This window comes from Triturus cristatus, chromosome 7, assembly GCF_964204655.1.
Source record: "Triturus cristatus chromosome 7, aTriCri1.1, whole genome shotgun sequence".
Classification (NCBI taxonomy): domain Eukaryota; kingdom Metazoa; phylum Chordata; class Amphibia; order Caudata; family Salamandridae; genus Triturus; species Triturus cristatus.
The window spans coordinates 15,316,826-15,344,536 of record NC_140590.1 but is presented as its reverse complement, the minus strand read 5'-3'; the positions used below and the strand labels follow the sequence as shown (position 1 = coordinate 15,344,536).

At 48.0% G+C, this 27,711-nt stretch overlaps 1 protein-coding gene across 1 annotated transcript; it reads right to left on the bottom strand.

Moving 5' to 3' along the window:
- Positions 1-1,119: 1,119 nt before the first annotated feature.
- LOC146808692 (keratin, type I cytoskeletal 12-like) lies at positions 1,120-27,711 on the bottom strand. The gene is made up of 8 exons (XM_085615503.1): positions 27,154-27,711; positions 15,436-15,518; positions 14,197-14,353; positions 12,730-12,891; positions 12,490-12,615; positions 7,031-7,248; positions 5,176-5,300; positions 1,120-3,427 (listed from the first exon to the last, which is right to left on the bottom strand). The coding sequence occupies exons 1-8, from the start codon at positions 27,631-27,633 to the stop codon at positions 3,327-3,329; spliced, it is 1,452 nt and encodes a 483-aa protein (XP_085471629.1). The 5' UTR covers positions 27,634-27,711; the 3' UTR covers positions 1,120-3,326.

The window sequence follows — 27,711 nt, the reverse complement described above, 5'->3', positions numbered from 1 at the left end:
TAGCAGATACTCGCTTTGAAACTGGGATGTGAAATCGCATTAATGCCCAATTGTTTACATTTGAGCCTGGCAGGATGAGGGGATCAAAGAGAATGGAGTATGAAGGGGACCATATCTTTCTAGTTTGGGAGAGGGAACAGGACAGGGAGCGAAAGAATACTCTGATATACTCTTTAGCTTTCGACCTAAAACGAGGAGGGCTAAGTGGGTAAGTTACATGGCGACGAGGATCAGAGCATGGATTTAAAGGAAGGCAACTCAGTCGCTATCTGTCTACAGGCAAGGATTAGCATCAGCCTCTGAGTACAAGATGTTTGATACAAACACCCTGAAGGAACTTAAAATAGAAAAACCCAGAGTGCATCTATTCCTGAGGCTGTATTCAATGGTCATATATACAACCCAAAATGGCAATATAGACATTTTCTTCACATTTGTGAATGTGAAGAAAATGATGGTATTGTTTTGCAATAAAATAAAAAAACTTCTAGAACATAAACTAATATTTAGACTCCTGCCTGCTTTGGGCCGTTGGACTCCTTATGTATGCCCAGCATTTGGCGATTCAGGTATACCATTTCTATTTCTTGAGACCAAAAACTGGTGCTCTGTCATGCTTATCTATTATATTATTCCTTGAAGAATGAATACCACCAGAAACCTTCTAAGACCAACTTTATACCTTTCTTGGGACAATTGGAATTGCAGAACCTATGGTGGGAGACTCCATCACTAGGGAAGGGGAAGCAATATTAGGGCACACACCACCCACATTTATGATAGCTGGTAAACTCCACGACCATTGAGCCCTTGGTCCATCTCCTGAGCTTCCGATCTGTTTGTATCAGTTAAACCGGCACTGGGACACAAACTCATTACGGAAAGGCCATTGTAGAGCCAGCTCATGGTGTACATTTGGTTCTCGCTGCCCCGGCCTGGGACAAAAGGTACCAGCGAAAAGATGTGGAATGCCACTGGCCATTCAGTGCCCCAATCCATGCTGTTCCTGTGCAAAACTGTTGAAGAAAAAAATACACCGATCTATTTACAAGACATGCCGGTTCTCAGGATTAACAACTGCATCGGCTTTGTCCATCAAACAAAAAACTGTGACAGGTATTGCTTGCTTCAGAAACTTTATTGAGTCGAAGAAACATTCAGAGGAGCTTTTTATATTGAATCAGGAGGGCTGAGTGGTATCCTTTTCCTTTGATATAGCGCTTACAGCACTCTAAAGTGTATGGGTGCACTATACTCATTGTTTAAACTCACTCACATGTATTTTTGGCGGTTGCAGTGTTTCATGATTATTAGGATGCCTTTATTCACGTTATAGTAGCACTGAAAAGTAGGATTTTACATGTATTAGTGACATTTACAATTCCTGTATGTGTAATGTGCAGGATGCAATTATACTCGTGCAATGTAAACTGTGGTTAGTTTAAGTTGCCTGAATTGTAGGCCCAAACTGTAAGTTGTTTTGAGTTTCGTTTCTCCTTGGTTGCTCAAGAATTAATTAAATAAATCCTTTTTGTGCTCAAAGACAATATGTTCTCATCCTACTGCAGGTGCAGGAATTCGACCTCGTTATTTTTAGATTCAAGAAGATACCCGGAATTTCTTTGAAGTCTGGAAGGCGAGAAGGGAGGACTCATTTTGTGCCTGGCCTATCTGAAGCCAAGGCCACTGGAAGACGAAGAAAAATTAATGAAAGCTCTTGTGGAAAGCTACTGAAAACATTGCAATTGAAAAAGTACACCATGTGACGTATTGTTGGTTGAACATTGTCTTTTTGTAGGATGTGCAGGAACAGATTCGGGAGACTTATGCTAATTTTCGGAGAAGAAGGAGCTTTAAGCTATCAGAGCCAGTTGACGTGAGTGGTTCTTAGGAAGTCAACACGTGCTGACACCTTTGGGATATGATAGAAGAGAGATTGGTAAGCCCTTCATTGAGAGCAGTGTAGGGAAGGATAATTTTTGTTTGTTTTCTTCCCAAATGAAAAGAGAATTGGAGTCAGCTTCTATTCTTTGCTGTATTTTGATTTTGGAGTTCATCACTTTATGCCTTTTGTGCTGAATGAGTTATATTCGTAGACTCGGCTCTGTATTGATTTTTATGTACCTATATACTTTGATATTAAGGTGTGTTTATATTCAATTATTTTTGGCCTTATAATAAATCTACAAAATTGAAGTTCAGAGTCTGCGGTCCTTTAGAGTATGACTACATTGAAAGTATTATCTTGAATTGTTTTACTCCCCTCCACCACTTTTAGCAGGCAAATAAAAGACGTAGGGGCATATTATCAAGAAATGGTGTTAAAATTATTGCCACTTTAGCGGCAGAAAACTGCAGCTAACGCAGCGATAATGGGCTTGATAATATGACGCAGATAATTCCCTTAGAAGCCCATGCTCTGGTGTCAACATGGGTGTCTATTGGAATTCTCTGCAGCATATTATCAAGCCCATTATCGACGCTTTAGCCGCAGTTTTCTGCGGCTAAAGCAGCGATAATTTTAACGCCCTGCTTGATAATATGCCCCCATCAGTCTTAACTTTAGCAGAGAAAGCAGGGAATACAATTTAGAGTAATCATCTTTGAGCCAGTACAAATTATATTCTTCGTAGGGGTTACAAATGTCATATTGGGACCAAGTAAATTATGGAGACTCAAAGAGAATGAACACATTGAACTCTGCCCTCTGGAAGAAACACAATTCAACTGCACTCTTGTTTGGCAAAAGGGGCAAGAGTGTAGACAAGCTTATAACATTTCTGAAATGTTGAAATTTCCCCTTTTACACACTTTGCTGATTCCTCTTTATTGCTAGCCGTCAGTTTACACTGGCTTTTAAAGTTTAACTTTAATATTTATTTGCATTAGAGACATTTGTAAAATCCTTGATATATCATTGAGTATTTGCGTCTATTCCTTTGCGTCCTTCCCAAGTGCTTTCTTAGAGTTTGAAATTCATCCTCACTTCGATCAAACTCCTTGTTGTAAACAAGGCTTGAGAAGGAAGAAGAGCAGAGAACAACACGTTTTTGAAATTATCTAGTCTAACACTTGAGTTTTATATTGATATTACGTTTTTACCATTGTTTTCCCTTGGCTTCTTTGTTGCAAATAATCATGCAATTATTTAATAAGTTCTTCTTTCCTCATTGGTCAATTTGACGGAATCTTGTGTCTCTCTTGAATTCAACATGCCTGCACATATGAAGCTTAATCTACCAGGATTACTCTGTTAATGCTGTCTCGGTCTCTCTCCACTGGAATGTGTGCTCCTCTGCAACTTCCTTCTTGATTTTCTTGATTTTCTATTTCACATTCTCCTCAATTTCCTCGAAATGCGAAGACACCACTTTGCCGTCAACCACTTCTTCAATGAAAGTCTTCACCTTTCTGGTTTTGGTGGGGTCTAGAGATTTTACAAGAAATTACAAACAAGTTACAACTGGATTTCAGAAGTAAGAAACATGATTAACTTGAAGTACACATGAGCATGTTTGTGTTTTTTGAGGAAATGGAAAGTAGTAGAGTTTTGTTTCCAGTTGCCATCTTATGACCTAACCCCTAATGTAATTTTGTCATAGTGACTTTGTGTACATCATCTAATTAGCATCTGTTTCAAGGCAAATGGGTGCCGGAGTTTTGGAGAGAATCCTATAAGTGGGAGGAGCTGAGGGGGCCAGTAGAGTTGCCGCTTAAGAGTGCCAACTTCGGTAGCAGGCCACCTGTGATTTACCTTTCTCCTCATTCCTTTCATGTCTCTTCTTTTCTAGTCTGAAAAAATATCAGAGATCGGTACAACTCATGCACCAATCAAGGATGAGGTGGATATATACGCTGCTTACTATATGCACAGGGCTACTAATCTTGAAACGCCTCCCCATGGCCAACACTCTACCACTTAGTATTACGGCTCCATGATTTTGGGGCTTTTTCTCTGATTTAATGAATTTTCATCACTTCAATCACAGAAACTCTTCAGTTGACCTTAATGGTATAACCCTCCAACCAAGCATGTACAATTGTATTAAAAATGCTACCCCAGTTCTTAATTTGTAAAAATGTAAGTGCCAGTGCCTTTGTCAGGAGGCCAATGCGGCTTGCACCTCCCATTGCCCCTGCTAGTGCTGCCAATGAGAGTACCAACACACTTACTAACCATCAGACTCTTACAATTTTGACAATTCAGGCTATTCAACACCCCAACGCTATAAGACTGGCTTAGGATGCAGGTATTAGTCATTTTAATGACGGCTGTTGTGCTCTAATCCAAATTAGACAAACAGCGCCACCATGTGGCAGGCTGTCATAAATGCTGGTGTTGACAATTAAGTGCCAGTGCCGAGCACCGTAAACCATCAGCTCAAATTAAGCACTGTCCCTTCCCCTTCATTAGGCCACTGTTAAACATCTAATTTCACCCCCTGTTCAAAGGCACTGTATTTGGAGTACCCGTTTCCCACCTGTGCTCAAACATTACTTCTGAAATGTATTGGAAGAAACAGTGCCAGATGTCTTTTTTCCAGATGACCCTAATTAAAATTTAGGGTTTTTCATTTTTCTGTTTTTCATGATTTTTACACATACATACTGATGGAAAGTAACTTGTTTTGATTATTATATTCTAAAAAAATGAAAAGATACAGAGATTAGCTCCTTTTAGTTTTTCTCCACTCTCTCATTTATTTCTGCCTGGCCAAAGCTGTGCATATAAATGGCAGTGGAAGTTTCCAAAGAAGAAGTGATACAGTTTCCTAATAGGATTTAAGAGCTGCCGATACTCACTTGTGCTACAATGTTAATTTATGCAGTTGTGTGTATTATTTTCTTGTATATGCGTGCTCTGCCTGTTACAAAGATCGCAGGGTAAATGTTCATATAACAGTACAATGTATATGGAAACACACGACTCGACACTTCTCTTTTCACCAAACAAAAAATAAATACGGCTACGGATTCAAACATAAACGTAACAGTAAAATACCATGAATCCAGGAGCCCTAATCATATTTTCAAAGCATTGGGGGTTAGGAATCTGCCGACCTTCACTCCTCGGACCCTTCTACACATGCAGAAGACATGCACAGCCCACACCGGAGGAGCACTGCCTGCCTTCATCACCTGATCACAGAAGCATAGCAGGGAAAAGCGGGGTACCTTTCTTGGAGTCCACCGATGACGTCTGTGACTTCACCTCAGTGGACACCTTTTGGCTGGAGGACGCTGTCGCAGTCTTAGTGGACGACATCTGGGAGGAGGAGGAGGATTTGCTGATGCTCCCCCTGAAGAAGGACATTCGCATTAGTCGCATTGAACTCCTTTTGTGATTGGTCAACCAATGAAATGATCTTCAACTTTGCAAACTTTGTCAACTTTCACATGATGATTTTTTTTTTTAATATTGAGTAAAAACGTGTCTTGTAAAGTTTTGTGAATTTGATGAACTTTGCATGTTTGTGAAGTTGATGGCTTCACAAATCTCCTTGTGAGCAAACTTTTGTACCCCGGCTTTTCTTTTCATCAAAATGGTGGGAGCACTGAGTCAGGCTTCAATACATTCTTCCAAGACATTATTGTTTGCTGTGATTGAGACGTCAATAAAAATCTAAAGAAGGTTTGTGGGTATGATTCCATAAAATGTTATGTGCCCTGTTACAAGTTGGGCGGAGCAGTATTCTTGACGGATCCCACCCGCCCCATTAAACATTTTACAGAAGCTCCTAATAAAACCAAAGGTGCTTGAAAATAGATTTGAACACATGCAAAATTGACAACTTCATCCCTGTTCCAGCATGAGTTCGCCCCAATTCCGGCTCAGAAATGTATGATGCCCTGTAATTGGGCATTACCCATAGCACAATCTTCGTATCTATCTGATATGTTTAAAAAATACATTCCTCCCTGACTGCTTCACTCAATCTCTACCTGTCTGATCAGAGTACCTAAATACTGGAGAGCAGGATTGGGAAGGTGGTCTTTTTTGTGGTTACAGCTCAGGCATGGAACAGACTGGAGCCCGAGGTTACGCCTAGAGCCAAATTTCTTAAAATTTTATAGGGCTCTAGAGACCCATTTGTTTACATGAGCTTTGCCTGGAGCCACTGAGTATGCGAGTTGCCTTATAGAGTGTACTAGTATGCTAGCGTCTGGACACCCTCGGATAATTGCGCACTCTATAAATCTAATAAATAAAAAATAAGATATCAGTCCCAATGTTTTTCTATGGTCCCAGTATTCACCCATTCTTTAAGGGCACTCTAATACTGAGGCCTTCCGTGATCACCAATGTTGGTGCACACCTAGGTTTTGTAATGCAGCCTGGTGGGGAACATGCAAAGTGTGTGTGACTGTTTGGCCGACTCAAGACGGCCAGTCAAACAGTCATGCGTACTGAGAGTGTGCCACCACTCCTACCCTTGTGACTCCAGCCCCGCCCTAACCTAGCCCTGTAGGGAAAAATAAAAAGATAATAATGGCGTTATTAATAATGGCGTTATTATCATTTTACTTTTCCTTTCACCTGCACCGAGAGGAGCGGGACGACGCTCCTCCGCCTTAGTGGGGGAGCCGCCTCTGCCTGGGCCAGTGAGAAACAATTTGAATGTGACACTATTAAAGACTATATCCCTCCTTATCTGTAGCTCAGTAATGAGGCTGGAATTTCGAGTGGATTACCACTACTGGCCGGAACGGTAACTCTAGGAAAGCAGAAAAGCTGTCCTATTCTGAGTTTAAGCCTGAGGGTCCAATTAAGGATTGGAAATAACTGGAGAGCCAGATGGAACGCACCATCACGCCTCGTTATTCATCATTACTAGCCAGATTTTTGCCCTGGGATTTTGGCTTCTTGGGACAGCCAGAGGCTACGGGGACCACTGCTGGGCGTACAGGATTACTGCATTGCTCTTCATTCTAATTGGTCGAGTAGTGGAAGTCGTTGTGCCCATTGGTTACAATGAACTTGTAATAATGGCTAAAGGTGCCATGAAAAATCTCTGAGTGGTTTTCTTACCCGAACTCTCCCTCCAGCAGGCGTCGGTAGGTCTCGATCTCCATCTCCAGCCGAGTCTTGATGTCCAGGAGCTGCTGGTACTCGAAGCTCTGTCGTTCCATGTCGCCGCGGAGCTGCATGAGCTGCTCCTCCAGGCCGCTGATCCTCTGTTGCATCTGCATGAGCTGCGTCCCGTAGCGTCCTTCTGTCTCTGCCAAGGTTTGTTCCAGGGAGCTTTTCTGTTGAGAAATTGAGAGAGCGTGTTACAGAATAGGGCTGGGCACCAAGTCCATGGAAAACAGGAGGGATGCAGCCCCTAAATGCTGAAAGTTCACGACTATTTCAATGCAGACCCTTCCCTCTGCCAGCCATAGTGACGGACCTGTCACTCTAGATTGGGCAGGTTCTCCAACACCATTTCTGATTGCGCTGCCACTGCTCTCTGGAAGACACAGTGGCAGAGATGGAGGTGTGTCACTGGTGGAACATAAGCAATGTAAACGGGGCAGCCGAGCCACCAGAAATATTTTGTGCTGGTTGCTGTGCTACATTCCTCTTTGATTTCGGTAGTTGGGGGAGGACAATGAAGCAGAAAATGGTAGAAAATAAAAATTTCATGCAACCAAAGTGCAATCAATTCTAGTTAAAACAACAGTCAACCGGCATCTCATCTTCCCACCCAACACCAATAAAGCACCTATGTAGCTCTGTAAATGATTTAACGTTACGTATGAATTTTCTTAATCAAACTTTGCAAATTTGTTTCTAGGATTTAAATTCATTCTAAGAACTAAGCACTGGTTAATTAATGTTACATGAAAATCTTTCCACTCCTTTTTAGGTCTCGCCTAGGCAGTGCGCATGCGCTGCTCTAGGAGGGCCTTTAGCCATCGGTCTTCACTTTTCAAGCACTGCACTCGTGCTTGTGGCGGTATCTACCTTGCGGGTGCATGCAGCGGCACGCCACAAGCACGAGTGCAGTGCTTAAAAAGTGAAGACTGCTTTCCTAAGTGCGCGCGCACCACTCGCGGGACGCTGCAGCTGCTTTCACTTTTGCCGCCACTTGGCTGCCAGCTGCTTTCACTTTTGCTGCCACTAGGCCATGCCATTGTTTGACGCAGGCAGCGGATGGGCGGGCGGTGGAGTGTGGGAGGGCAAATGCCAGCCTGTCTGCTGGGACTGCTCCAGTCTTGTCATTAACTTCTCCCTGGGCTCCCATTAACCCTCCGGAGGAGGCTGCAGGCTCCCCACTTTGGTCCTCCCCTGTCGCACTCTGGATTAGTCCTGTTGGGATCCTCCCCATCCAGTTACTCACCCTCCCCGGGCACAGCTTTGGTAGGGTCCCTCCCTCCCAGCCGGCGCTCCATGGGTGCCACAGACTTGCCTCCTCCCAGAGCGCCGTGTGTTGCACACATTCCGTGACCTACCCCCTCTGCTGCCAGAACAGCTACACCTTCAAAAAAAATTCAAGACAAACCCATTTATTGATACTGTAAATGCTGTGTTTTCTTTTGGGTGGTGAGCATGTTTTTAAGTAGTCTTAATTTTCGGCCCTCGGGGATGAAGTGATGTGACCGAAATCACACGTTTTCATTCGAGGGGGTAGGCCTGACACTTGTACTCGGTTTAGAATGAACCAACTCTGTATATGTAATGCACGAGAAGTAGCCGTTACTTCATTCTTTTTCTCCAGATTTATATAGCATGACCTCGACCCGAAGGTATTGGAATGCTTTACACGAGCACCAGTTACGTTACACAAGGACACATTCATGTTTTTTGGTGGGCACGGGGAGATTACGTGATTTGCCCAGAATCACAGGGTGTGGAGTCAACGCAGAGGCTCGAACCTTGGTTTCCCAGCTTCAAGGTCAGCAGTCTAGCCGTGAGACCACATCCTCCACTTCATGAACACCTGATGTGGTATTTGCGCTGTTTGATTCGCATAGTCGTTTGTTACCTTAAACCATTTAAAATATTGAACGAACAGAGGCACTTTGTAAAACTTTCAATGGGTGCTGTGTTGTGACCTAAAAAAGATGGGAATATGTCGTTCTGAAACAACACATAATCACTGCTCTTCTAGGGCCCTTTAACACACCGTGCCCTCTCCCATCCCTGCCTTTTGTGCACACACACACAGACATTCATTCACGCACACACACAGACACACACACTTCATGCAGCAGGGGCAATTGGGAGTTATCGAGCGCTTTTTACTGCTTCATTTCAGATTTCTTACATAAGCCAAGGAGCCTATTCCCTCTGCTGTACTAGAGGCTATCACGCGCTGCCTACCCTGCTGCGCACTATCATGCACTTTGCACTAGAGGTCATCACGCGCTGCCTACCCTGCTGCGCACTATCATGCACTTTGCACTAGAGGTCATCACGCGCTGCCTACCCTGCTGAGCACTATCATGCACTTTGCACTAGAGGTCATCACGTGCTGCCTACCCCACTGCGCACTATCATGCACTTTGCACTAGAGGTCATCACGCGCTGCCTACCCTGCTGCTCACTATCATGCACTTTGCACTAGAGGTCATCACGTGCTGCCTACCCTGCTGAGCACTATCATGCACTTTGCACTAGAGGTCATCACGCGCTGCCTACCCTGCTGCGCACTATCATGCACTTTGCACTAGAGGTCATCACGCGCTGCCTACCCTGCTGCGCACTATCATGCACTTTGCACTAGAGGTCATCACGCGCTGCCTACCCTGCTGCGCACTATCATGCACTTTGCACTAGAGGTCATCATGCGCTGCCTACCCCGCTGCGCACTATCATTCACTTTGCACTAGAGGTCATCACGCGCTGCCTATCCCACTGCACACTATCATGCACTTTGAACTAGAGTCTGTGGCTAGCTACAAAATATGCTTCATGCCTGTGCAGTTGTAGCACCTCCATCTATCACCTCCTTCGCAGGGCAACATCCCCGAACCCACCTCTCCCTTTCCCCCCTGTAGCCTATGAAACTACACTTACTAAACCATGCCTTCCTTCTATGCACCCGGTGCAGTGGCACCGTGCCCCATACAAACCCACTCAGCCAAGATCACTGCTGTATTTCACCCACACACTTAGGTCTCTCCCACCCCAAGTCTTTGCCCCCACATTTCCAAGGGCACAGGTACCACTGCTGCAGGAGGTGCGATGGCTCCGCAACACTCTTCTCTCTGCGCATTTGACCCCCCCCGCATATGAGGTGGTATTTACCCCATTAATACTTATTAACAACCACAAAACATCTCTGTCTCCCGTTTACACTTCCAAGCTTCACAATTTCCCTTCATGTTCTTTTAATGTGTACAACATGGCTGAAATACTTTTCAATGTTTCTTCATCCATGTTGAGCAGCAGCTGTGCCATATGACTGACAGTCTAATCAAACAAGCATTGACATAGCCAATAGGTCTCGCCTTTGGGACCTTATAAGTGTTTAGCCATGCAACAGTTGATGTTGTTGCACCAAGGATATTGTGCTGCATAACTAAATACTTATACGGGTCCCTAACGAGAGACCTATTGGCTATGCCAATGCTTGTTTAAGCCTGGGTGGCAGACATCTTTAACTATTCATTTGCAGGCCTATTCTTTCCAGTACATAACATCTACTTAGTGTGTGCTTTGTTTCTGCCTTTTATGATTGAATAGCTTTGTTGTTTATCACAGGAGTCAGCTTTTGAATCAATAACTTTCTTCCATGTTTGTTCCACCCAGGAGCATTTCAGTCTCGCGGCGTTGTGATTGGATGAGTTGTATTCTTCAGCTGCTATCTTGATGGGACTTTTGCATTTTTTTTATTTAGCACTCCCTGGGACTGCTTGTGTTTCCTTCTCTCCTCCACTTGTTCTTGTTTGTGCTAACCCTGCACACCACTCATTGCACTCTCTGGCTCCCTAATGATGTCCGACCCACTTGCAGCTAGGAAACAAATCATTGGCAAAGCCAAAAGCTCGTTTTTTTTTTTTTTTAGAGCTGAGACATACAGGGTCTGCCAGTGCTTGTTTTGCAGTAGTGGCTGCTGTGATATAAAATTGGTGAGCTGGGCATGGGGAAGCAGGGGACAGCATAGGAGGGGAAGGGGGGGGGGGGGGAATGAAAAAATAAACTAAGAAGGCGTTTACCTGCCGGCCACCGCTTCAGTGCTTTTCTGCACCTCTCCTCTTGACTCCCGGCAGTGCATGCATGGCTCCCAGTGCCCTGTGCGAATCGCAGCGCTGCTCTCATGCTGGTAATGCATGAGAGCAGCCCCATGATTGGCTCCCAGTCCCCTATGCGAATCGCAGTGCTGCTCTCATGCTGGTAATGCATGAGAGCAGCACCATGATTGGCTCCCAGTCCCCTATGCGAATCGCAGCGCTGCTCTCATGCTGGTAATGCATGAGAGCAGCACCATGATTGGCTCCCAGTCCCCTATGCGAATCGCAGTGCTGCTCTCATGCTGGTAATGCATGAGAGCAGCCCCATGATTGGCTCCCAGTCCCCTATGCGAATCGCAGCGCTGCTCTCATGCTGGTAATGCATGAGAGCAGCACCATGATTGGCTCCCAGTCCCCTATGCGAATCGCAGTGCTGCTCTCATGCTGGTAATGCATGAGAGCAGCACCATGATTGGCCTGAGCGGGCTGATTTAATGCTCATATAGGGCAAGGGAGCCCCTCCTTGTTCTTCACAATAATATGTGCAACACACCTCGGGTTAGAGACATCTAAGTGTGCATGATGGTTTGGCAGCACTACAAACCGTCAATCGCACTTACAGCAGTACCAGCCCCCCCACCCCTGTTGCAGATGCTGTCACCATAGCTCGGCCCCACCCAGCCCTTCGACTGGGCTCATTGTGTGTTATTATCATTTTATTTTTCATGTTTTCTTTGCTGAGAGAGCAGTGGGGCGACGTTCCTCCGCCTTAACAGAGGAGCCGCCGCTGTCCGTGTTTTGTCCTCAGTGCCATGGCTACACAGAAGACATATGCACACAATCAATTATGGTTTATATCACATGTTAATTTCCTAGCGAACTCAGAGTTTGATTGATATTCCAAGAAACCTTAGCAGGTTATTCTGCATTCGGGGAATGAGGATTTTCACCTCTTTGGAAAAGTTAGTGTTGAACCAGGGTTACATTTCTGAAGGTTGATTTGCGGACTAGCTCATATTCTACATTCTAAAAGATCACACACACACACACACAGCCATCACCAATATTTATACATCTTCTAGTATTATCATGTCCAAATATATCTTGAAACACCAAAACGTTTAGTTTCAAATGCATATAGTTCAAAACATTTAATTAGAAACATTGTTTGAAAATTGCTATCTATATATTGCGTATTCAAGATGAAAATATGAATTTTGAAAAAGATTTAGAATGTGAAAAAACTCATTATCTTTATAGCCTAAACCCCGCCATAACTTTGACTTCTGTCAATAACTGAGCATTTGGCAAAATCTACGAGACACATACCATGGCCATCTGGGACTGAAGCTCGATCTCTAAGCCTTGGAGAGTTCTTCGTAGATCTGACACCTCGCTCTTGGTCGTCTGCACTGCCTCCACGCCCTGGGAGATCTGCGCTTTCAGATCTTCAGACTGAAGAAACGACGGGAGCATTGTTAGGGTTCACCAGTAGGATATCTCTTTAAAAGGGCCGGATGGCGGCCATGTCCATCTGACTGGTGCAGGGGATAACATGGTGCTCCTTACCGCTTTCAAGAACTGGGCCTGGGCTTCTCTGCGGTTCTTCTCCGCCAGTGATTCATAATCAGCTCTCATGTTATTCAGGATAGCAGTCAGGTCTTGTCCAGGTACAGCGTCCATCTCGACATTCACAGAGCCGGCAGCTGTGCCCGACACAGCCTGCATTTCCTAGGGCAAGCAAAGGACCAAGATTCTCAATTAAGGAAGATGCAGAAGGAACAGATGGGAAGGAGTTTGGTTCATATATTTATAGTACATCAAATGTCACCGTAGGGAGACCAAATTCATGGCTACAAAATGAAACCCTAGATTCCGTAGCTCCACCAGGTAGACCACGCCGATTTACTAGACCACGCCCCATCACTATACCATACATCCTGCCACTAATATTCATGTCCTACTCACATAATCTCCAGTAGATTGCACCTCCTTCCATCAAATCACACCTGTTCTCAGTAGACCTCTGTACCTCACGCTAGCTAATGTTGAATTTGACTAAATCGCTGCCCTTCCCTGAATATTACACCTCTTTCTAGTAGACCACACCCTTTCCACTCATTCATACACTTCTAGTAGACAATGCCCTTTCTGAACTAGCACATCATAGTTCACGACCTGTGCCCTTAGACCAGGTCTCCTCCCAACTAGATCACACTCTCTACCAAGACAGTAACCGGTATTCGTCTTCTCAACATGACTTACTAGGTCAGACAATGTCTTATCCTAATAGAATCATCTTCTCATTCCCACGAATGACCGTAAACCACACCTGCGCACAGTATCCCTTAATGTCACTCCATGGCCCTTTCCCTACACTGCAAACAGTGTAGCTGCTGGACCCCGCCTCGGCCTGAATAAAAGACTGCTTAGCTAGTTAGCAATAGACTATTTCTCCATTTGGTAAAAGAACTAACCATCCGACAGCATTCGTCAAAGAAAGACGTTACCAAATAGATCACAAGCTATGTATTACCACATACTCATCTACAGTGGACAAAACCTTAGGCTAGTACAACCCACTACTGCAGGCATCACGCCTGCCTATAGAACACGCATAGTAAAATGCTAACTTGTATCTCCCACTCTTGGATGGCAAAGCACACCACCCAAAGTTCAGCAGCCTTTAAGAGGGTATACGCTACCCAACGCTTCATTAACCTCATCTAAAAACCACTCCAGTGGCAAACATTATACCCTTTTCAGCAGATCATTTCCCCCCAAGAACTTCTGCCCAGTTCAAGTTTTCAATCCATCATGCCTTCCTTGCAAGTGTGCCGTATAATATACAAGGGCTCTAACTTGAGAGTCATTGACGTATCATCTGATGTCACTCACATTTCCAACTAAAGAGTCTGTGGTGAGCACAGCAGGCAGGGAGCACCATCCCTATGCGATTCTAACTCTAGTTTTATGGCCCTGTCTAACTTGGCTTCGGGTTCACCCGGTGAATAAAGCACCGGGTCTGCCCTCTACCTCTTGGTGGTTCTTCTTGAGGTAGGCCAGCTCCTCGGTCAGGCTCTCGATCTGCATCTCCAGGTCAGATCTGGACATGGTCAGTTCATCCAGGACGCGGCGCAGCCCATTGATGTCGGCCTCCACGCTCTGGCGCATGGCCAGCTCGTTCTCATACCTGAAGAAGGACAAAGAAGAGGTATTTGCCACGAGTGAGAGCACAATTTACTGACTACTTCATTTCTCTATTGTAACTTGTGGCACAATTTCGAATGGTCACTGATCCCATAGAAACCATCCAATGGATTTGGAGTGCATTGGATGAATCGCAAGTGGGCGATTGAATGAAGGACTAACACCCTTAGTAACGAGAGGTCTATTGATAAATAAGTCACATTGGAATATGCACCATATGTCATGCCACAGTCCTTAAACTAGTCTATGCATGATCTGCCCATCTGCAAAACAAATAAGGTACAGAAATATGGACTAGAAAGATCTGAATTGGTTCACGCGGCCCATGCGACAGGACCACAGTCTGCACGGCCAGTTTGAATGGCGGGCGGTGCAGGGACTCTCAGTGAGCCAACCTTTCAGAAGCAGGCAGTATTTGTACAAGGTGGGTTCACCAGTAGACGAAAACATCCTGTGAGGCGTCAATGAAGAGTTTACCTTTGGGTGGAGCCAAGATCTACCGCACAGTCCTTGACAATAGAATTCTTTAAACAAAAGACGGGTTCTGCAGGATTTTCAATGCTACAACTTTTTGAAATGTGGGTGTGTCATGCTGCAAAGACCCTTTAAAGCAGGGGTATCCAGTATGGCTTAGAAGGGCCAGACCCAGCTCACGATATCCGCCACCAAATATGCAATCAATTTTCATGTCAGTTCCCTCATGTGAATTTATCTTAACAAAGAAGTCCTAAATATCTGCCATGGAAACAATCCTATTTGACCGGAAATAGACATGGAAAATGTAAAGGAATTCAGGTAAGCCACCACAGGTGCTAAATGTCACTTTAGATTAAGTGGCAGCATTGTGCTAAAATCCATGTAGTCTGGTTCAAAGAATCCTTGGAGAGCCCTGGTACTCCAGCAGACTGGTACTTTGAAAGCAGAAAACCAGCTTCTCAGAGTGAGGCTAGCTGTGATAATCTGTCCCCTGGGTACTTTGAGCAACTTTTATGGAGACAACATCAGTCAGGGAAGGAGGGAGCAGTAAAAGAGTCTTGAATTCAAGACCCTAATACTATTACTCACTTCAGCTTGAAGTCATCAGCAGCCAGCCTGGCGTTGTCAATCTGCAGCACGATGCGGGCGTTGTCAATGGTGGCAGCGCCGATCTGGAGGACACGCAAAACAAAAGGGAGATTTTTGAGAGGGTTATACTTTTTTAACTGCATCGGACTAGTCCTACATTTACAATCAATTATGCATTACATACATGTATTGAATTGCCTTGTCGTTTCATTTATATGTGGAGCTTCCGTGTTTTCTAGGTCTATGCGTGATTAGCGCAATCAGTCTAGGTTCATTTGGTGCATTCTGTGATTTGTAGTCCTGTTTCTAAAATCGAATAAACAGGGTTTCAAATCCAAGAATAAAAATTACAAAACTTGAAATAGGTGGGCTACTCACAGATGGTCCTGGAGAACTTGAGAGCTCTGCATGTAGCGCTTCATGCCCCTGGCAAGGTGCCACAGCACGTTAGCTGATAGGTAGCCTGCTATACTGTGGGGGAGCGCTCGGTTGAGTTGCAGCGTGGCCCGTGATGGGAAGCGTTTTGGTGTCGTGAGTGGGTAACCACAGTGCTGGTCCTTAGTGATGGTAGGTCGCTGTCCTTGTTTGTGGTGAGTTTCCCCAGTCCTTTGGGGCTGTAATCTGACACCTGGGTGCACAATGATAGGGTCTGTCACTGATTGCCCACTGGTTCGCATAGAGCCCAGGTAGCTGTCACAGATTGCCCACTGGTTCGAATAGAGCCCAGGTAGCTGTCCTGAATGCCCACTGGTTCGAATAGAGCCCAGGTAGCTGTCATAGATTGCCCACTGGTTCGAATAGAACCCAGGTAGCTGTCACAGATTGCCCACTGGTTCGAATAGAACCCAGGTAGCTGTCACAGATTGCCCACTGGTTCGAATAGAGCCCAGGTAGCTGTCACAGATTGCCCACTGGTTCGAATAGAGCTTAGGTAGCTGTCCTGAATGCCCACTGGTTCGAATAGAGCCCAGGTAGCTGTCACAGATTGCCCACTGGTTCGAATAGAGCCCAGGTAGCTGTCACAGATTGCCCATTGGTTTGAATAGAGCTTAGGTAGCTGTCCTGAATGCCCAATGGTTCGAATAGAGCCCAGGTAGCTGTCACAGATTGCCCACTGGTTCGAATAGAACCCAGTTAGCTGTCACAGATTGCCCACTGGTTCGAATAGAGCCCAGGTAGCTGTCACTGATTGCCCACTGGTTCGAATAGAGCTTAGGTAGCTTTCCTGAATGCCCACTGGTTCGAATAGAGCCCAGGGAGCTGTCACTGAATGCCCACTGGTTCGCATAGAGCCCAGGTAGCTGTCACTGATTGCCCGCTGGTTCGAATAGAGCCCAGGTAGCTGTCACTGAATGCCCACTGGTTCGCATAGAGCCCAGGTAGCTGTCACTGAATGCCCACTGGTTCGCATAGAGCCCAGGTAGCTGTCCCTGAATGCCCACTGGTTCGCATGGAGCCCAGGTAGCTGTCACAGATTGCCCACTGGCTCGAATAGAGCCCAGGTAGCTGTCCTGAATGCCCACTGGTTCGCATGGAGCCCAGGTAGCTGTCACTGAATGTCCACTGGTTCGCATAGAGCCCAGGTAGCTGTCCCTGAATGCCCACTGGTTCGCATGGAGCCCAGGTAGCTGTCACTGAATGCCCACTGGTTCGAATAGAGCCCAGGTAGCTGTCCTGAATGCCCACTGGTTCGCATGGAGCCCAGGTAGCTGTCACAGATTGCCCACTGGTTCGAATAGAACCCAGGTAGCTGTCACAGATTGCCCACTGGTTCTAATAGAACCCAGTTAGCTGTCACAGATTGCCCACTGGTTCGAATAGAGCTCAGGTAGCTGTCACTGAATGCCCACTGGTTCGAATAGAGCTTAGGTAGCTTTCCTGAATGCCCACTGGTTCGCATAGAGCCCAGGTAGCTGTCACTGAATGCCCACTGGTTCGAATAGAGCCCAGATAGCTGTCACTGAATGCCCACTGGTTCGCATAGAGCCCAGGTAGCTGTCACTGAATGCCCACTGGTTCGCATAGAGCCCAGGTAGCTGTCACAGATTGCCCACTGGTTCGAATAGAACCCAGGTAGCTGTCACAGATTGCCCACTGGTTCGAATAGAGCCTAGATAGCTGTCACTGAATGCCCACTGGTTCGAATAGAGCTTAGGTAGCTTTCCTGAATGCCCACTGGTTCGAATAGAGCCCAGGGAGCTGTCACTGAATGCCCACTGGTTCGCATAGAGCCCAGGTAGCTGTCACTGAATGCCCACTGGTTCGCATAGAGCCCAGGTAGCTGTCACTGAATGCCCACTGGTTCGAATAGAGCCCAGGTAGCTGTCACTGATTGCCCACTGGTTCGAATAGAGCTTAGGTAGCTTTCCTGAATGCCCACTGGTTCGAATAGAGCCCAGGGAGCTATCACTGAATGCCCACTGGTTCGCATAGAGCCCAGGTAGCTGTCACTGAATGCCCACTGGTTCGCATAGAGCCCAGGTAGCTGTCACTGAATGCCCACTGGTTCACATAGAGCCCAGGTAGCTGTCACTGAATGCCCACTGGTTCGAATAGAGCCCATGTAGCTGTCACTGATTGCCCACTGGTTCGCATGGAGCCCAGGTAGCTGTCACTGAATGCCCACTGGTTCGAATAGAGCCCAGGTAGCTGTCCTGAATGCCCACTGGTTCGCATGGAGCCCAGGTAGCTGTCACAGATTGCCCACTGGTTTGAATAGAACCCAGGTAGCTGTCACAGATTGCCCACTGGTTCGAATAGAGCCCAGGTAGCTGTCACTGAATGCCCACTGGTTCGAATAGAGCTTAGGTAGCTTTCCTGAATGCCCACTGGTTCGCATAGAGCCCAGGTAGCTGTCACTGAATGCCCACTGGTTCGCATAGAGCCCAGGTAGCTGTCACTGAATGCCCACTGGTTCGCATGGAGCCCAGGTAGCTGTCACAGATTGCCCACTGGTTCGAACAGAACCCAGGTAGCTGTCACAGATTGCCCATTGGTTCGAATAGAGCCCAGGTAGCTGTCACTGAATGCCCACTGGTTCGAATAGAGCTTAGGTAGCTTTCCTGAATGCCCACTGGTTCGATTAGAGCCCAGGGAGCTGTCACTGAATGCCCACTGGTTCGCTTAGAGCCCAGGTAGCTGTCACTGAATGCCCACTGGTTCGCATAGAGCCCAGGTAGCTGTCACTGAATGCCCACTGGTTCGCATAGAGCCCAGGTAGCTGTCACAGATTGCCCACTGGTTCGCATAGAGCCTAGGTAGCTGTCACAGATTGCCCACTGGTTCGCATAGAGCCCAGGTAGCTGTCACTGAATGCCCACTGGTTCGCATAGAGCCCAGGTAGCTGTCACTGAATGCCCACTGGTTCGCATAGAGCCCAGGTAGCTGTCACTGAATGCCCACTGGTTCGCATAGAGCCTAGGTAGCTGTCACAGATTGCCCACTGGTTCGCATGGAGCCCAGGTAGCTGTCACTGAATGCCCACTGGTTCACATAGAGCCCAGGTAGCTGTCACTGAATGCCCACTGGTTCGCATAGAGCCTAGGTAGCTGTCACAGATTGCCCACTGGTTCGAATAGAGCCTAGGTAGCTGTCACTGAATGCCCACTGGTTCTAATAGAGCCCAGGTAGCTGTCACAGATTGCCCACTGGTTCGCATAGAGCCTAGGTAGCTGTCACAGATTGCCCACTGGTTCGCATAGAGCCCAGGTAGCTGTCACTGAATGCCCACTGGTTCGCATAGAGCCCAGGTAGCTGTCACTGAATGCCCACTGGTTCGCATAGAGCCCAGGTAGCTGTCACTGAATGCCCACTGGTTCGCATAGAGTCCAGGTAGCTGTCACTGAATGCCCACTGGTTCGCATAGAGCCCAGGTAGCTGTCACTGAATGCCCACTGGTTCGCATAGAGCCCAGGTAGCTGTCACTGAATGCCCACTGGTTCGCATAGAGTCCAGGTAGCTGTCACTGAATGCCCACTGGTTCGAATAGAGCCCAGGTATCTGGGACCCTGTACGCCACAATGAAAAAAGTTGCTATCAGACTACAGAGACCAATGGAGCATGATTTTCACTTTCCTGCAATGATATTTTCTGTACCTAAGAACTTTAAAGTACCACAGTCCCAAGGACTCTAAATCCATAATTTATTGGGAGTTCTGAATACAGGTCTTTAATTTCAGGCAAATGACTGGGGTTATTCTGTTCATAATGTGCACTCTATCAAATAACTCTGGTCTACAGCTACTCAGCATTTGTTTGAGAGAGGGGCTTAATTTCTCAGTTTTACCTGCAATCTACAGGCTTCTTTATTAGTACGCAATGCCCGACTATGTCTTCCAGCGTGCACTGTGATACATCCTGGAAAACAAGGAATGGGGTCCGTTGGCACGTTTAGGGTTGGATCGCTTCAAAACCCTGCAGTCCCAAAATATTTTAGTACATTCAAAAGACGGAATACAATATATTGAAATGTTGATTTTCATCACGAAAATATGGCAATTTGCATAATACATCTTGTATTTTGGATAAAAAGGAATAAATTGATCCCAAAATCAGTCTCTTTAACAACTCAGGGGCATATCAGGAAGGGCCGGCGATAATTATCGCTCAGCACTCTTAGCACAAGGATAATTATCGCCGGCTGTCGCCGAATTTTATCGTGGAGATAGCGTGCTATCTGCAACGCTTATCTCTAAAGCGATAAAATTCAGAGCGCAAGCTGCCAAGTGTGCGATTATCGCTGGAAATCCAGCGATAATCACCCCACTTTTGGCGAAAGCTTGCTGATAGGGCCTCACATACTTAGCCATGATATCCACCTTCCATAGGATATCATGGCTAAGTCAGTTTCAAAGCAGGCGTAAGGAAAGTAGCGATAACAGAGGTTATCGCTACTTTTCTTGTCGCTATGCTGCTTTGCGTGAGGCTTGATAATAGGAGAAATGTCGCTTGGCGACATTTCTCCCGTTATCCTGGGGAGGAACGCCCATTTTGCATCTCATTAGAGATGCAAAGATGGGCGTTAGGAATTCAGGCGCTAAAGCAAGGTTTCATGCGATAGCTGACCTTGCTAACATAGCGATAAAATTATAGCTGCTTTTCGGCCGAAAACGGACGCTATAGCGGCGATACTTTTTTATCGCCTCACTGCTGATATGCCCCTCAATGTGTGTCTCTCCTCTTCGGGGATCCCCGGAGGCCTGATTACCTCAGCACCCTGGGTCTCTGCTGTTTTAATTCCTGCTCCTGTAGTTTAACTATAAATGATCCATTAGAAGGTGGAAAATGCAGATTAAAATGTCAGGCCTGGATTTGATACTCCGGTATAAATCCAAGAGACGTGAGAGCCCTGGGAGCACTGGCTCATTGCTAACTCGGTATCCCATGTTCATTGCATGATCCTGTCCGGGCTGGGTAGCCCTGGCATGTTGGGGCAAACAGACCTGTACAGATAAGAGCAAAATGCACCCGACAAGTTCCAGGACGCAAAGCTCTCCTGACTAAAAGGAAAGGTCGCAGGTGTCTTTGCCGCCACTTAGCAGTGAGGTATGATGGTTCACCCTAAAATCTGACACCACCCTCTCACCACACCCGCTTGAGCACCCTCACACCATAGGGTACCTCGTGGTAGTTGCATTATTTGCCGCTCTTTTCACCCAGGGTTCGCATCTGTAAACGCCATAGGCTTCTAGGGTGGGCGGCTCAGTCCGGCGAGGGCTCAGCTTCCCTGAGGAACGTGACTTGCGTGGGAGCCCTTTCCAGTGTTGGGGCTTCGACCGTCCCTCCTTCTGTCCTATTCCTTCGGTTCCATCCTGTGAAAGTCGACGCACAGGAGTCCGGTGATGTCTTCTGCACTCAGTGAGCGGTTCCGGGGCTGTGAGCTCCCTGGGCGAAGGAGGCTGGCTGCCCTGGCTGTCCTGAGGCCCCTTTGAAAGGTGTCAGCAGAACTTGGAGAGCGCTGGGCATCTGCTGTGGCTTAGATGTGGCAAATAGCCTGCCTCTAAACCTCTGTAGTGTCACTGCACGTGTAGGGCGAGCCTTGCTGGCCATGGTTTCCTCCTGCTACCACCTGAGCTCAGTGAAAATGCGCCCCCCCCCCCCAGCAGAGGGTGAATCTCCAAACGATCAGGTGACCTCGACCAGTTTTTGTGTCTGTGTAACTGTACACGGAAAGATTTCTGTTTAGAAAGGTGGCAGGGAATTATTGGAGTGAGTTTAGGGCAGATACTCGGGATATGCTGTCACGGTCACTTCAGTTCGTCACGTGTCAGCGACCAAAATATGAAATGGGTTTATCAGGGTTTGGCGATAGCTTGATGATAGGGACTCACAAACTTAGCCATGATATCCACCCTCCATAGGATATCATGGCTAAGTCAGACTGAAAGCAGGCGTAAGGAAAGTAGCGAGAACCTCGGTTAGCGCTACTTTTCTTATCGCTCTGCAGGTTAGCGTTCACATTGTTGATAGGAGAAATGTCGGTTAGCGACATTTCTCACGTTGTTTTGGGGAGGAACGCCCACTTTGCATCTTATTAGACATGCAAAGCTGGGCGTTAAGGGAAAGGGCGCTGTGGCATGGATTCATGTGATAGCGTGACCTTGCTAATAGTGCGATAAAATTATTGCCGCTTTTGGCCCGAAAACGGACGCTAAAGCGGCGATAATTTTCTCTCGGGCCTTGATGATGTGCCCCTGGGTTTGTTTGCATTGTTGCGTTTGCGTTTGCGTTTACCCGTGGGCTCTGCTGTTCTGCGGTTGCTGGAGGACTTTGGCTCGTTTACGGGAGGCGATGAATGCTCCGTGCTTTTAGAGGCGGTTAGGTCTACAGGCTCCCGGTAGCGTGGTTGTAGGGTTCATGCATTGGCGTGTACATGCACAAGGCTCACTTCAGAGGTGTTAGCATTCTTGGCCTTTTTAATGTTATTTTGTATGGCACATACTGACAGTCCTATCGGAGCGTTGTGTCTGTGTGGTTTTGTGCCACAGCAAATAACAGGCATTGTCCACCTTAATGGGACACATTTGATCGGCCTCAGATAAATGAAAGTCTGATTTGGCCCTTTCAACAACATCCAGACCTGTCACTACGAAATGTAGACGGCACTCTGCAGAATTTATTTTCAACAAATGAACTGTTGTACAGCAGCAGGGACCCATTTTTGATGAATATGCATTTATGGCCTGCACAGGGCACACTGGATGAGTGGTGTGCCCTTCTGAGTGCATGGTGAGCAGTCTACTTTTGTGAGCGTAGCGAGAGCGAAACAATGTGCATCTTTGAGTGCAGTGCAGCGAAGGGTGAGTGATGTCTGTGTGAGTGCAGGGTGAGCAGTGTGCCTGTGTGAGTGATGTGGATGGGTGAATGCAGGCTTAGTGATGTGTCAGGGAAGGGTGAGTGATGTCTGTGTGAGTGCAGGGTGAGCAGTGTGCCTGTGTGAGTGATGTGGATGGGTGAATGCACGCTTAGTGATGTGTCAGGGAAGGGTGAGTGATGTCTGTGTGAGTGCAGGGTGAGCAGTGCGCCTGTGTGAGTGATGTGGATGGGTGAATGCAGGCTTAGTGATGTGTCAGGGAAGGGTGAGTGATGTCTGTGTGAGCGCAGGGTGAGCAGTGTGCCTGTGTGAGTGATGTGGATGGGTGAATGCAGGCTTAGTGATGTATCAGGGAAGGGTGAGTGATGTCTGTGTGAGTGCAGGGTGAGCAGTGTGCCTGTGTGAGTGATGTGGATGGGTGAATGCTGGCTTAGTGATGTGTCAGCGAAGGGTGAGTGATGTCTGTGTGAGTGCAGGGTGAGCAGTGTGCCTGTGTGAGTGATGTGGATGGGTGAATGCAGGCTTAGTGATGTGTCAGGGAAGGGTGAATGATGTCTGTGTGAGTGCAGGGTGAGCAGTGTGCCTGTGTGAGTGATGTGGATGGGTGAATGCTGGCTTAGTGATGTGTCAGGGAAGGGCGGGTGATGTCTGTGTGAGTGCAGGGTGAGCAGTGTGCCTGTGTGAGTGATGTGGATGGGTGAATGCTGGCTTAGTGATGTGTCAGCGAAGGGTGAGTGATGTCTGTGTGAGTGCAGGGTGAGCAGTGTGCTTGTGTGAGTGATGTGGATGGGTGAATGCTGGCTTAGTGATGTGTCAGGGAAGGGTGAGTGATGTCTGTGTGAGTGCAGGGTGAGCAGTGTGCCTGTGTGAGTGATGTGGATGGGTGAATGCTGGCTTAGTGATGTGTCAGGGAAGGGTGAGTGATGTCTGTGTGAGTGCAGGGTGAGCAGTGTGCCTGTGTGAGTGATGTGGATGGGTGAATGCTGGCTTAGTGATGTGTCAGGTAAGGGTGAGTGATGTCTGTGTGAGTGCAGGGCGAGCAGTGTGCCTGTGTGAGTGATGTGGATGGGTGAATGCTGGCTTAGTGATGTGTCAGGGAAGGGTGAGTGATGTCTGTGTGAGTGCAGGGCGAGCAGTGTGCCTGTGTGAGTAATGTGGATGGGTGAATGCTGGCTTAGTGATGTGTCAGGGAAGGGTGAGTGATGTCTGTGTGAGTGCAGGGCGAGCAGTGTGCCTGTGTGAGTGATGTGGATGGGTGAATGCAGGCTTAGTGATGTGTCAGGGAAGGGTGAGTGATGTCTGTGTGAGTGCAGGGCGAGCAGTGTGCCTGTGTGAGTGATGTGGATGGGTGAATGCAGGCTTAGTGATGTGTCAGAGAAGGGTGAGTGATGTATGTGTAAGTGCAGGGTGAGCAGTGTGCCTGTGTGAGTGATGAGGATGGGTGAATGCAGGCTTAGTGATGTGTCAGGGAAGGGTGAGTGATGTCTGTGTGAGTGCAGGGTGAGCAGTGTGCCTGTGTGAGTGATGTGGATGGGTGAATGCTGGCTTAGTGATGTGTCAGGGAAGGGTGAGTGATGTCTGTGTGAGTGCAGGGTGAGCAGTGTGCCTGTGTGAGTGATGTGGATGGGTGAATGCAGGCTTAGTGATGTGTCAGGGAAGGGTGAGTGATGTCTGTGTGAGTGCAGGGTGAGCAGTGTGCCTGTGTGAGTGATGTGGATGGGTGAATGCTGGCTTAGTGATGCGTCAGGGAAGGGTGAGTGATGTCTGTGTGAGTGCAGGGTGAGCAGTGTGCCTGTGTGAGTGATGTGGATGGGTGAATGCTGGCTTAGTGATGTGTCAGGGAAGGGTGAGTGATGTCTGTGTGAGTGCAGGGTGAGCAGTGTGCCTGTGTGAGTGATGTGGATGGGTGAATGCAGGCCTAGTGATGTGTCAGCGAAGGGTGAGTGATGTCTGTGTGAGTGCAGGGTGAGCAGTGTGCCTGTGTGAGTGATGTGGATGGGTGAATGCTGGCTTAGTGATGTGTCAGGGAAGGGTGAGTGATGTCTGTGTGAGTGCATGGTGAGCAGTGTGCCTATGTGAATGCAGCGAGAGTGATGTATCTGTGCAAGTGCAAAGAGACTTGTCTGGCGACTCCCAGAGATGTGTTCGCCAAGCCACCTCTTCCTCAAATTTGCTTGAGAATGCACCATTTGCCCGCTCTTTTTCATTTCACTTGCCCCTGTAGGTAGTTCGGGCTCGCTCTCTACGCTTGCTCGCCTCAGTGCAGTGTTTACGGCTTACGATTTTCAAATGTCACCAGCCGCCACTGAAAAAGAAGAGGCACCCTGGTCGACCTCCCTCAGGCACACACTCAAGGGCGTGGCTTCAAGTCGGTCACTGTCTAGGTCGAAAAAATGGGTCACTTTGGAGCAGTTTGGCACGTGCCTGACGTACCAACCCTGCAGAAAATGTACCGAAAGGCCCCATGTGGCGCAGGGCGCTTTCAGCCAGTCGTGGCTCGTAGCGGGCAGTGCTTTGCATGCTGGGATTTGGAAACCCACGCTTCCAGCCGCAAAGGTAAAGGTACACGTGCCAGAATGGGATCATCACCCTCCGCCTGGGACGACTCCTGGTGGCCCCCGGCCCTGGGCACCGCTCCCAAGCCAACGGACCACGCACGCAACCTGGGCTTCATCCTGGACTCCTCCCTGTCGATGACCAGACAAGTCAACACCGTCTCATCTTCATACTTCAACGTCCTGCGCATGCTCCGCAAGATCTTCAGATGGATCCCCACTGAAACCAGGAAGACGTTACCCAGGCACTCGTCACCAGCCGACTGGACTACTGGAACACCCTCTACGCCGGAACCACAGCCAAACTTCAAAAAAGACTCCAACGCATCCAGAACGCCTCCGCACGACTCATCCTGGACCTTCCCCGACACAGCCACATCACCGGACACCTGAGAGACCTGCACTGGCTCCCCGTCAGCAAGAGAATCACGTTCAGACTCCTCACCCACGCACACAAGGCCCCCGCGACCTGGGCCCCAAGTACCTCAACGACCGCATGACCTTCTACACGCCCACCCTCCAGCTACGATCAACCAGCCACGCCCTCGCCACCGTACCACGCATCTGCAGAGCCACCGCCGGAGGAAGATCCTTCTCCTACCTGGCAGCCAAGACCTGGAACTCCCTCCCTACCCACCTTCGGCGAACCCAGGACCATCTCTCCTTCAGAAAGCAGCTCAAGACCTGGCTGTTCGAGCAGTAACATACCCCCTCCCCCAGCGCCTTGAGACCCTCCCGGGTGAGTAGCGCGCTTTATAAATGCCATGATTGATTGATTGAATGAAACGTTTTCTTGGCAAAAAAAAAACAAAAGAGATTGACTAAAGGAAGATTCGTTGAATGTTTGGCCGTTCCATTCCCTCTTACATTTGAGGGGCTTGAGGAAAGTCAAGGAGAGGACCCCGCGGACGTGAGCTGGCCACCTCACTCATGTCACAGTGGGTACAGGTTCCAGTCCTGGACTTTTAACCTGCCAGTCATTGCTATGGGCGGGCTGCTCTAATTAGTTTATTGGAAATAGGATCTACACCGACATAGCACAGAGGGTGCCACACACAAACCAGGCATAGAAACCCTGTTCGTATGAAATGCATGCAGGTGGCCCCCCAAGTTTAACGCCTCCCCCCATCTTTCCGTTCTTATCGCCGACTTTACGACCCTTTTCAGGACGGACGTCAAAGGACAGAAGTCAGATGTACAGATCCCAGGAAGAGATTGAACGCCCCTCGTTGTATATCCTTCTCTGAGCAGAAGTGTTTACAGCCTGGGGTGTGAGTAACTGTGACCGACCCCCCGCTCCCGCGGTACCGCCCACTGGGCTTCCATTCGCCCTCGTCTCCTATATCAGGATGAGGGAATATCGGCCATACTAGTATTGAGGGGCAAAGTATGAACAGTATATAGATAAGTACAGCTTCACTATCCTTAAATCCACACACATCTGTCTTGACAGGATTCATATGTTGTTACGGTACATGGATGTGGAGTTGAGAATAGTAAATGTAACCTCACCCATACTTACTCACCTGATATTTTGGCTACGATGCTGTGGGATCTCGATATTCCAGTGAACACCTTCCTGTAACAGAATGCAAAGGAAACAGTGGGGGGTGCATTGCTACTCACACGTGAGATGGAACCCCAACATCTGTAGTAACTGTGCCTTTCTTACAAGTCATTCCACTTCCTTCTAGTAGGATACAGTGAATTTGTTTTGGGGGTGAACAAAGGGGCACAATTCTGTATGAAATTCAACCAACTGTATGGTAGCCAGCCTTTACAGAAACACCTCCCGGATCTTTGGCAGGACCTGCTGTGAAGCCACTGATGATCCCGGAGTCACCCTCTTACCTTGTTTCTCAGGTCGTCGATGGTGGCGTAGTACTTGCTGTAGTCGCTGGTGCGCCCACCCTCAGCGCTGCCGGCGTGCTTGCTGTACCACTCCTTGATCCGGAGCTCCAGCTCGCTGTTGGCCGCCTCCAGGGCCCGCACCTTGTCCAGGTAGGAGGCCAGGCGGTCATTGAGGTTCTGCATGACCTGCTTCTCTCCGCCGCTGCCAATGAGGCCGCCATCGCCACCCCCTGCGCTGAAACCAGAGCCACCCCCAAAGCCAGAACCCATGCTGAAGGAGGCCCCCCCAAAGCCAGCCCCAGCACCACTACCGAAGGAGGCGCCCCCAAAGCCAGCCCCAACGCCACTACCGAAGGAGCCCCCCCCAAAGCCAGCCCCACCAGAGCTGTACACCCCTCTAGCCACGCTGAAGGACTCGCCCCCAAATGCAGAGCCCCTGCTTGACGAACCATACGCTGATTGGCTGCTAAAGCGATTCATGATGGCGGCTGGTGAGAGGCCCCTGGGCTTCAGATGTACCTGGTGTGGCGAGAGCACAAGAGTACACCACAGCCTGCT